The sequence below is a fragment of the Lepisosteus platostomus genome, chromosome 12 (assembly GCF_059453375.1).
Source record: "Lepisosteus platostomus isolate fLepPlt1 chromosome 12, fLepPlt1.hap1, whole genome shotgun sequence".
NCBI lineage: Eukaryota > Metazoa > Chordata > Actinopteri > Semionotiformes > Lepisosteidae > Lepisosteus > Lepisosteus platostomus.
Window position 1 is genome coordinate 31,985,991 of NC_142622.1, and position 11,739 is coordinate 31,997,729.

At 34.5% G+C, this 11,739-nt stretch overlaps 1 protein-coding gene across 3 annotated transcripts; it reads right to left on the reverse strand.

Annotated features, from left to right (window-relative positions):
• Positions 1-671: 671 nt before the first annotated feature.
• Positions 672-8,636, reverse strand: LOC148651411 (shugoshin 1-like). Of its 3 annotated transcripts, none has more exons than XM_088601640.1 (9): positions 8,508-8,636; positions 6,089-6,234; positions 5,654-5,850; positions 5,096-5,142; positions 4,523-4,617; positions 3,603-4,427; positions 3,405-3,503; positions 2,367-2,496; positions 672-2,144 (listed from the first exon to the last, which is right to left on the reverse strand). In XM_088601640.1, the coding sequence occupies exons 2-9, from the start codon at positions 6,225-6,227 to the stop codon at positions 1,985-1,987; spliced, it is 1,692 nt and encodes a 563-aa protein (XP_088457766.1). In that variant the 5' UTR covers positions 6,228-6,234; positions 8,508-8,636; the 3' UTR covers positions 672-1,984. The 3 variants fall into 3 exon arrangements, with proteins under 3 accessions (XP_088457766.1, XP_088457764.1, XP_088457765.1); XM_088601638.1 differs by having other exon boundaries at positions 2,367-2,562; XM_088601639.1 differs by having other exon boundaries at positions 2,367-2,562; positions 8,450-8,630.
• Between the last annotated feature and the right edge of the window lie 3,103 nt (positions 8,637-11,739).

Below are 11,739 nucleotides of genomic sequence, written 5' to 3' on the forward strand. Positions count from 1 at the left end.
CATCAGACTGGTCCATATGAGAGATTGTTTCAGACCCGCCACCCGTACTGCTGCTAGAACTGCCAGCTGACACAACACCCACATCAGTGACAGGACAGTGGGGCTCTGTGCTCCGAGCAAGGCGACCTGTCAGAGGCCCTTTGCTCAAACCTCCTAGACGTCATACCCAATTGGCTTCAGCCAGACAGTAGCTACGATGGACTCGTCAGCAGTGGCATCAGGTCCTCTTCACAGATATGGGAGGGCCAGAGCATGGAGGAGGTGTTGCGTTTCTTTTTTCCATGAGTATATTTCCCCTGCAAATCCCGGTAAAGAATTGCATAGACAAAGTGGAAGATCTCTTATAACCACTCACTAATAAATAGTAATATGTGGATATTAGAGGATTGTTGCAAGTGTGATGGGGCTGGGTTCCTTAAATTTAAAATGGCAAAACCTACTTATTAAGAGTGGATGTAGAAAAACTTAAAATGCCACCTTTTTCTTGTAAGTAATAAGCAGTCCCTCCCCCATTAAATGCATATAATACATTACATATCAATTTAATAGAATTCTTTAAAAAATTCCTCCTGTATTCAGAATTAGAAAGATAACTTTTTTTGATGGCATACAATAACTCTTACTCTTAGAATTTCTTAGGCAACTGTTAAAAAAAGGAATCATTCACCAACTTATTCACCAATAGCATTTAATTTATACTTATATAACATTGTCCGTCTCAGCCCATTGATTATAGTTCTAGTACTTTTCACAAATCTAAGATATTCCTTTAAGCCTAAAAGAAACGAACCTTTTCAATCTTAAATAAAAGTCCCTAAGGGGCCTCATGCATGTCCAAAATTCTCAGCTATCAAAAAAGCCAATCCTCTCAATGTCTTCAGAATCAACTGTGAAAAACAAACCATTACACAAGTGGTAAATACTGGGAAGTACATTAAAACTAAGAATGGAGGTACTTTAAGAAAAAAAGGTTGTAAGAGTGTGGAACTACAGATATATTCTTGAAGCAGACTATGCACATTACTTTCACTCATTAAGCTGCCGGACGAGATTCCCTGTCAGCTTCCTCTTCTTTGTAACCTTTCAACTTCTTGAAAACTGGAATTGATTTTTTAAGGATCTCAATGTATGTCATCTATGCACATTATTTTTACATTACTAATATTTAAAGTGGTATATCTAGACACAAAAAAGTACAATACAGTATAGATCGCCAACTTCATAAGTGGAACCAAGCATACCTTCTTATGTTATGATAAAAACTAAAGCATCACCCTTTAACATCTTAATGACATTATCATTCAATTTTTTTAAGGATGGTTTCAGTATTGTACAAAATCAGAATGAAGTTGATCAATTTACAAATTTTTACATTTTATTTAAAAAAACATAAAAAGCTCAGAAGAGACTGCATAGTCACAAACATTTAAAACCTATAACAAGCTATACTTTCACAAAGATGCCTTGCAAATTTGTAATGTATACATCTGTGAAGATAAAAAGCATTATGAAAACTTGGATGTTAAAAAAGAAAGCAGGAATATCATTGCATTGTGCGAACTACAAGTCCAACAATAACATGAGAATGGTTCAGCAATTTTAGAAGTACATTGCACATCTATACACTTCCAAGTTTACGTTGTTATAGAGGCCCTACAGAATTATATATACTGGTACTGAAACAATTTCTGTTCTGCCATTTGGTGCTCATTGTCATTACTGGATTTCCAGCTGCAAAGAACTTTTTTCACAAAAGTTTGTGGCTAGGAGCAAGAAGGAAACAATAACAGGGACCAAGTGAGTAATGGCTCCATAATCAGGTAAGTTTTATTACAATGGCATTATCAGCTTTGTGAAGGCAAGTGTATGGATGTGCAAAGAGAAATGTTTATATATAGGGAACTGCATATTATAAACCTTATAAAATAAGGTTTTCCCTACTTGTACAGCAAATTTGATTCGTATTTAAAACAAATTCACTTGACTAACTAGCATATGCTAGTACTTTTTTAGAGACGGGTGATAAAGGGCTGCGTTTCTCAAGCGTTTGATTTTCCATAGATTTTGTCTTCCTCTTCTTCTGCTTGAAGACTGGTGACCTTAAAAAATTGGTATCTGTGAATCGGTCTCCTCTACGAAGTTTCCTAAAAAAAATATAAACAATTAATTTCCAGTTACAAAAGCAGATTAAAATAGTTATACCATGGTAACTTAATTCATATGATATCACTTTTGATATCAAACAGCTAGTTATAATTAAAGTTCTCATTTAATGAAAAGAAAATTGCATGTCCATATAATTACAAATGAAATATAAACCAGTTGTATGTTTTCAAATTGCTTTAAAATTAATAAAGTAATCTTACACATTTAGAGTTGGCTCCTTGTAGTTAATACTAATGGTGCAGCGACGTTTATGAGCAGGATAGCCCGATGTCTCCGAGTTAGAAGGCTGTAGTGAATCGTTGGAATACACCTGAAATTCCTTTGCACAGGCTGCAGAAGAAATATTTGTCACATCACTAAGCCTGAATCGACAGGGTGGTGGGTTAATGGACGGACCTGTTAAAAATAAACCTTCAAAAAGTTAACAGGTCTTAAATATTTATGGTAAGTTTTATAAGCAGTTTAGAGTGATGAAAAATCAAATTAGTACTCTTCTCACAAAAACTCTTCCATCCATTTTAACTAATCAGCAAATACAAACTTTCATAAACTTTCTGAACCTTTAAAGATGTTTAATGCTTGTTGAAAAATATTTTCCTTTTATATATAAGTAACAGGAATATTTTTGGGGGAAAAACACCAACATAGTACTATAGTGCTGAAGAAGTCAGTTCGCTCTGAATGATTAGAAATGGAAAGTATTCATTACATTAGTCCATTTGTTGACTTTTTAAATGTAGAAGACACCTATACTTAAAATATCAAAATTTAAATATTTTGTTTTCAATTGAAATGCAGACAATCCATTCATAAATGTTTATGAACAAATGAGACCTAGTAACTCTGGAGGCAGCATCACAGTACTGTGCACCAATGTGTCAGGGAGACTGCTAACAGCCTGCCTTAAGCCAGCATTAATATTTCGGCCATCACAACCCGCCCCAGTTAAGGAAGTCTATAGAAAGAGCATGGAGGCAATAACTTATACTGATTTGTCTTCACTGGTTTTATATTTTCAAAAGTCCTTCATTAGCATGAAATAAGTACTTTCTTCTTAAATAAACATTTGCTCATATAATCATTGCAGTAGTTCTCAAAGTGAGCCGTTTAATGAATAAGAACCATTGAACCAGCATTTAAACTATTGCAGCAGTTCTCTGTGGTTCCTGGAGAGGAAAACAAATACAAAGGAAAAAATGAAAGCTCATATTACACATGCAGTAAAAGACCATAATTACCTAGATTTCTTTTAGTGTTCACAGTATCCACAGTCCCATTCTTAACCTCCAGATTACCATCTGCTGTTGTCTCTTTCGTGCCATTATATCCTCTAGATGCTAATGTGGTGAAACAAAAAAAGTTACACTTATGTTGAATATACTTTCAACAACAACAACAACAACAACAACAACAACAAAACGTTTTCTCATTCTTACCTGTGATGCACACTCTTTTTGGTTCAATGTTAACATTTTTTTCAAATTTTTGATTTGACTGCAGAACAGAACTCCTTTTTGACCTGGATCTTCGGGGTGGTGTCACCTCATTTTGTTTAGACTTCTTAGGTTCATAAAGACTGTCATCCAGATCCATAGATATGCTACTGTCAGGATCTGTATTACTCCCACAAGTAGAAACTGGGCAGGCATCTACAGAAAGCATGTCCCCATCAGTCCGATTCTGCTTGTTAGTGGCCCTGAAAGGTGTGACATGTATACTTTCTTCACAGTTAAAATCAAAAGCATCATTTGAACCAAGCGATACATTAAATTGCTCATTGGAAACAGGTCTCTGTTTGGATTGTGGACGCTCTCTACTTTTTGATCTTGCTCTGGGATTATTTTCCCTTTTCAATGTGACTTTCTCATGTTTGTCTTTCTTTGTCTTTTCAGTCTTAGTCTCAATATCCTTTTTCTGTGCTGAAGGAGTCTTGCCTGGAGGCTCAGGCGTTGAACTTTTGACATCGTAGATACAAGCAGGCAAAGTTTCCAAGTCTCTATGCAATGGTTTTGCCCTTTTCTCCTGATTTTGTGATTTCACAAACACCTTTTCGCTACTGTCTGATTTGTTTTCATTTGCTATTTTAACTTGAGGAGAAACGGTCACATTTTTGTCTTCATTAGAGCAAGAATCTATGCTAACGGATGGCAGTCTTCTATGGTCTTCTCGTCGTCTCGCTGTCACAGTTCTTGGCAAAACATTATCGAGCCAAAGGTTCTCCTCTTTGTGTTCATCAAGCTTCTGCCCTCCTTTTGTTGACTCTGTGATTGAAACAAATTAATTTTGAAAGTTTGATGTATTTGTATAAATATAAAATATGGAAACCTAATTAGTTCTACATTTTTTAATTGCATACCTCTGCTTGAAGGGCAAGACTGAGCAATTCGTAATTCATCAACGTTAGTTTGTCCTTTATTAAGGTTGGTATCGGCAGTGCAGATGGGACTAGCTCTAAAACAAAAACAAGCTTCACATTGTTTAATACAGAATATTCCACTTCAAGTAAAACATATTGTAGGGTACAGAAAAATCCCCCAAACAAAAAGTATCATTAGTTTTCTTTGCTCAAAATTTGCTCAAGATTTTTTTTAAGAACGTGTAAGATGTAAATATAATATAAGTTTATATTATATTAAATATAAACTCTTAACATTACCCTATATCAGGAAAACTTTAAGGATATTTATCAGACAAAACAGAAGCACTATAACTGATACACAAGGCACCATATTAGAGTAATATTCACAATGTATTTTAAAAAAGTACAAATCAAGCTATAGTAATTACAGTGACATTTTAAAACAATGTATAGTTTGTCATAAATAGACTTTGTTTTCAATATTAATTAAATTTCATTTTCTTTCTTGGTTTGTGATTTAGAACAGTTTTTATTTAACTCAGATAACTATAGATACTTTGATGAGCTTACCTAACTGGAATATCTGCAGCAGGATAAACCTTTGGATCCACAGAACTCTAAAAAATGTGTTGTTGAAAGATAAACATGGCGTGATTACTTGTGAAATAAAACTTTTTTCACTTCAAAAAATATCTGGAGCATGCCAACATTTCATTATTTCCTGAGAAGGTACAGGGGGTCATTGCTGAAAATTCTTAAAACAACTGGAAATTCAGAATTGACAGGGTGTGTGTGTATATATATACACACTTTAAGTTACATATTAAAAGAAGGCAACCAACTTGCAGTCAAAAAGTCAGTACAAACAGTAGCTAATGGCAAAAACTTTCATACTGTTATATATTATCCGGGTTTGGGTTAGGGTCAGACCTTTGAGTTTTTGGCAGCTCACAGACCTTGCATAAAACTTAATTCCAACTGAAGTGGAATGAGGAGAGTTAGCATTATGAAATTATAACATGCTTTACAAAACAACATTCTGAAGCTCCGATTAAGTACTGTAATCAATGTTGCAAATAGTTCTATGAACTCATCTATATATTTTTTTACAGTAAGTATCAGACATACCCTTGTACTGCTCTGTGCTTCATACTTGCCGAGTTCTCTTTTCAATGTGAATACATGAAACATCAGAGCTTGGTACTCTTTCTTCAACTGTAAAATGATACATTGATACTGTCTCCCTTTTTCTTTCTCCGCTTGAAGGGCCAGGGCCAATGCCTTGTTTTTAATCTGAACATTTTTTAAGATAAATGTAGAAGCATCTGCAAAAAAAAACATCAAATGTAAATCAACACATTCTTTGCCAGTATATTGAATATATGAGAAAATAAAATATATTTACAAGCACACCACTTTTACCATATGCCAAACAAAGAATATTGTTTTAATGGGTGATATTAGCATCTTCAAAACTTTTAGTAGAATCCTAGAAAAGCTGTACATGTTAGTTTCCACATCTATACAACATGATAATCAGACATAGAATAGTATGCATCTTACTAATGCTATTCGCTGTTGTTAAGCCCTTGTTTTTGGTACAGGCACTTGCAAGTCTTTTATTTCTTTTCTCTTTCATCTTGTCCTTGATGTCCTCCAGGCTTTGCTGGAAGGACTTCTTCTGGACCCTCTCTCTAGGCATGTTAGAACTGCAAATTTGGAAGAGAGAACATAAATTAGTTTAAGTAATACACTCCTCATTTTTCAGCTGAGATCATGTGTTATTATTCATTGGGAAAGATCCACTGCTGTGTAGAACCCCCTCATAGGCAGAACAGGATAGCTTGAATATCCACTAATTAGCACAGAAGGATTCTCAGTGCCTTACAGTGTCCTGTCTTATCCCCAACAAGGCTCTAAGGTAAAAAGGGTATTTAGATCATTATACAAATCAGAACTTGATGTACAATAATGTACACGTAATGATTTGAACAAGGGTTTAGTTTCCAAATGAGGTAAGGGATCCATCATACTTTGATTATTCACACAACTCAAATTTAAATCCACCCATGAAACGTATCTGAGAAGTCTCTGACTCAGGAAACTAAATTAAAAATGATGAATTTCAGTTAGTAGTAAACGACCTACAGAAAAAAAGAGACTCCCCCCCCAAAAAAATGTTAAAATAAAAAAATACAACTCTAAATTCCCTATATCAATACATGCTAATATATATATTCTAAACTAGGGTAAATTAATATACACTGCCCTTTGGATTTATTTATATCTCTAATGATATGGAAACAAAAACATCATATGACAGTTTTACAGATTGGATATCAGGTCATGCAGAAAAAATATCATACTGTAATCATAATTGCACTGCACAGATACAGTAAGAATTTATTAGAAATATTTCTTACAACTTATCCAAATAGAAATGCTCAAGGTTCTCCCTCCTCTATGGTTTCCATTTGTGAGCTGCATTCTTGAGTTCATATCACAAATGTTCAATTGGACTGAGGTATGGAGATTGAGATTGCACCTAAAATTTTAAGTCTTCTTGAATGGCCGTTAGCCTAACGATTTCTACCACAATGTGAATGCTGGCTTTGGATCATTTTAATGTTAGGATGTCCATTTTTTGGGCAAGCTTGAGATTTGTGGCAGAGAAACCAGCTGTGTGACCAACATGTCATGCTACATGTACAAGTTGTACGATGTACGATGATTCTCCAAGCCCAGGATCCACATACACAAAACAACCCCAAAACATAATACTTTTAATGGCCTTAATGGGTTTTTTTTAGAATGTACACTACAGAGTGAGAGATTACATTTTTATACATGTATAATTTTTTTTATACATGTATAGGCCATACCCTAACTTGTGGAGATCACTGACCATTTGCCTACAGGTTTTGGAGAGCTCTGGTACATGATCATACTATTACTAGAGGTCTTCTGTACATTTCTCCTTTTTAATACCGCGGGGAAACAGGAAACCTTCGGAGGCTTCTATATAGATCTGGCTCCTTCCTTTGCACTTTACAGGCACATACACAACTTATTTTTATTGGGTTTTATTTAACAATACTTACAGGTGTGAATTACAACATGACATTTTTACAAGCGTTTTAATAAAGGCATCAGTAAGTCATTGTTTTGTTTTTTTTTTGTTCCTATTTCGCTTAGGTTTTAAATAATTCTCGAGGGCACTGCCCTTTTATATAAGAAAAAAAGTATAACAATAACTTGTATTAACTTGCAATATTGTAAAAACGTTAGCATCGCTCTAATGTTAGTAATGAAGCTGTGTGGTAGAATCATGACATATGCAACATGCCTGGAATGCAACAACAACAAAAAATCACCGATATTTCTGCAAAGTCAACTACAATAAACAAAGACCGAGTGCATATCGCCTTAATGCCCCCCTTTGTAGTCTTTAAGATAACCACACATAGATCCTTAAATTAAGTCAACACTTTAGGTTGTAACACGTAATTGACTGAAAAACAACCGATACTGAATGCACAACGTAACAGCATTTCGCCAATATATATTGCTACCTTATCGTGTAATACAAATATGAATAAATAATACCTAGAGAGGAACCATACGTTACTGTACTCGCCCCAGCATGATAAGTTATTAGCACTGCATTTTATTTAGTGAATTGTAATTTCAATGAGTTAAAAGGATCATTTCAGCAGAAAGAAAATGTTAGAGGCCCGTGTCCACACTACGAGATTAATGAAACTAAAGGCCTTAAGAAGCTTTTGATAACATGCAATTGTAGTTAATATCAATTCAGAAACATTACGTAGCTCTCGTGTTTATATTACATGGCTGGATCCAACACGACAGAAAACACAACAAACGGCTAGCACACTCCAACAAAAACAAGCTGTTACGACTCACCCTTTTTTCCTAGTTTTCTCTTAATGATCTAGCTACATGTTTTAAATAAATCTCCTACCTTTCAAACTTCCAACACGTTAAGATCACCGGTAAAAGAGAGTAAGAAGAACGTTTTATCTTATTCCTTTTACTTCTTCACCGAAAGCTGAACCACACATTTACGTTCAAATTCTGAACCTCAGTCGCTAATTGGTGGGAAAGAACCCGGAAACTCGAGAAAACCATGACCGCATATCCGGTCATCAGATGACACAATGACGCCCTCTCTCAGTTTGGCGGAGGGTGGTGTATTTGTGATGGGTGCATACATAACTTATAAGTGTTACTTTTAGAAACAAACAGAACTGCTTCCGTATTCATTTTACTCTTAGACTATGAAACATACCTTTTTCACGTTAGCTCATGTATTCTGTTATTTGCTACCGGCGTTGTATTTTCTGCACTATCACGTAGATGAGACTACTGTGTCGGCAGTTAATACAGTGGTTCCCAGCCACTGTGTCTTTTGAGTTTACTTAAACCGAGTTGATACGCTGATTCAAAAAATGATTTCATTTATTATTTGGAACGTATTTGTTTATTTTGTTTTCCGCAAATAAAAAGAAATTGTAATGTGCCATTTCCCGAGATAACTTTCAGATGTACTCTCATTCACGATTGCTGCCTGTGTAAGCAATTATAAGGAAAATAAAAGCTCACTGTGGGATTGCCCGCTTCATTGTCATTCCCACCTGACTGTTCACAGCTACAGTATCTCCCAGGTATTGACTTGTCAATTGCTCACCTATGAATACCTGTTCAGGTTATAAGTGTAAGAAAGCTGAGGAGAGGCTATTTAGCTATTTAAAGTTATGTATGCTGAGTTACATGGAAAGGTATCCTGAATGTTTTTTTTTTTTAATTTAGGAGTGCAAAAACAAGTTAACCAGAAGTCTAAAAAAGCAAGAAGATTGGTTAAAGTAATCAATTAGCACTGGACATTCAGAGTGAGTGTAGTTATGAACTTTGGTCTTTATGCATTTGTAGTCATATATTGTAAATATTTTTTAAAAATATATGTGCCTGGTTCTTAATGGGCAGGCTCGAGAACCAGTGATGTAGACTATAAATATGGAATTATATTATACCTGTGGGTCCCTCTGTATTGTTCAAGGTTCATTCAGTATCCATTTAAAAGGTCAGTAGAGAATGGAGAATTCAACGCAACACTGGACTGAGCACAGGCTTCTGGATTGTTCTGCACAAATATCAATAGGAGCACTAAATGAGACAGTTTAATGTTGTTGTGGAAAAAGACTCAATAAAGAATTAAATCAATGTCTGAACATTAGAAACTACCCAAGTGCAACAGACTGTGGCTGCAATGTGGTTCTTATGTGTTATGGCCTAGAATGAGTGTTAAAGGCCATGAGTGAAGAAAACAAGAATACTCAGAACAACCTTGGAATTATTCCTCGGACCAACAGACCAATTTATACAAAATGGGTAAAGGAAATTTGAATGTACTGTTGTTGTTTTTTAAACAAGTTTTAAAAGGCCATGGTTTAAGATGATAAATGGTGCAAATATTGATTTATTCCCTACTTTGCACGATACAAGGACACACTTGTACAGACTCTTAAACACCGAGGAGGCTGTCCTTTAACTTGGTGTTTATCATACTTAAAATTATGTCAAGGCAAGGACAGTAAGGTTAGTGTGTGTACAACTACACTAAATCCCACAAGCATACATTGAAAAAATAAAATAATGCAGTGTGATTCTACATAATAATTACTATAAAAATTGTGTTAATCCAGGGGGCAAATACCTATTTACAGTTGCCTCCAAATGTTATTGGGACAGCAAAATCAAAACTGTTATTTTCATTTTATAGTCAAGCAATTAATAGTTGTGATCATAATTAATATGGATGATAAGAATGACATAATATATATATATTGAGTAATTCCATGAATACATTTAATAAAATGAGAACAAGAACATACTTTGTTTTATGCCCAGTAATATCATGTAACCATATATATTGGGACACATTCACTTCAGGTAAATTATAGAAAGTAAAAGTCAACATTTTTAAAAACGAAGTAATTTACACATTCCAGTATAAATATACTTAATATGGGCATGCATATTAATTAACTTTTGCTGTATCACAAGACATGGGAGAATGTCGTAAGATGAATTGCTTCCATCTGTGGCTTCTTTTACTTGTTATATATCATATACAGTAGGCAGAAATGGGAAGGTCATTTCCTTTTTATTTTCTTTTTTAAAAGCAAAGAACACTTCTGAACAAATACAAACTTTAATCAACTAGAAACCATTAAACACTAATTTCTTAACAATAATAATAGATGAAAGCAGTATCAAAGTAAATGTTGGGAAATCAAGCCCAAAACCATAAAATATGAAGAAAAAAAAACCCACACAAGTATTCCATCTCCCAAATGTTATTCATTGACTTTGCCCCATAATTCATATTGACTGTATGCTCTTAAAAAGCCATCTGTTTGTCTGCCTTTCTCCCTTTCAGACTTTCTATATGTAGCTTAATATGTGGTCTGGCTCATATAAACATTCTTTGAATTTGATTTTCCGTATAGTGTCTTTTTTTGTGTTTCATTTTCTCTTTTGTTTGTGTCCTTATTTCTTTTACTATATTACCTCTGACAGCTAACCCTGAGATAGACAAGAGCCTCATTTCTTCAGAGCTGGTGATAAAGTTTACATGTACAGCATGAGTGAACAGCAACATTCTTTTGGAATCCTTTGGTAATGGCAACAGTTAAAGCTTAAGTGATACGATGACTTAACCCAGTTAATAGTTTTGACATGCAAAGTAATGAATCACATTCTCAGCAATCTTTAAAGGTATGAAATGTAGTCGTTATTAAATACAATCCAACAGATGGCAGTACAGTCTAAAAACTGTGAGACAGTATGTTCTTCTTAAGCCACAAATATCACTGTCCTACCTCCTTTGCCTAGTTGAAAGGACTATTTATGTAATTATTGCTTACATGATCATGCCAATACGCTTTCCGCATGCACTGTTGAAGTACTTTATCTTCAAGCAACAAAGGGTATCTCTACAGGAAAGTTCTGTTTTCAGAAAAATAATGGACATTTTACACTAAAGTTCATGGCCTGTGTTTTGTAGTGAAGTGTTTAGAAATGTGACTACACATTATTATTAGCTGTAGTCAAAGAATCAACAAAGTTTCTAAGATTTTGCACTTTCATGTAAAGTGGTATTTAGGAAAAGAATAAAAATACAGCAAGTGTAC

Excerpts from the sequence above, each read along its gene's own strand:
- LOC148651411 (XM_088601638.1), bottom strand. The coding sequence starts at position 6,227 with ATGCCTAGAGAGAGGGTCCAGAAGAAGTCCTTCCAGCAAAGCCTGGAG. Across the intron at positions 4,618-5,095 it reads GCTGCAGATATTCCAGTTAG|AGCTAGTCCCATCTGCACTG; the intron begins GTAAGCTCATCA and ends TTTTTGTTTTAG. Across the intron at positions 2,563-3,404 it reads GAACACTAAAAGAAATCTAG|GTCCGTCCATTAACCCACCA; the intron begins GTAATTATGGTC and ends TATTTTTAACAG.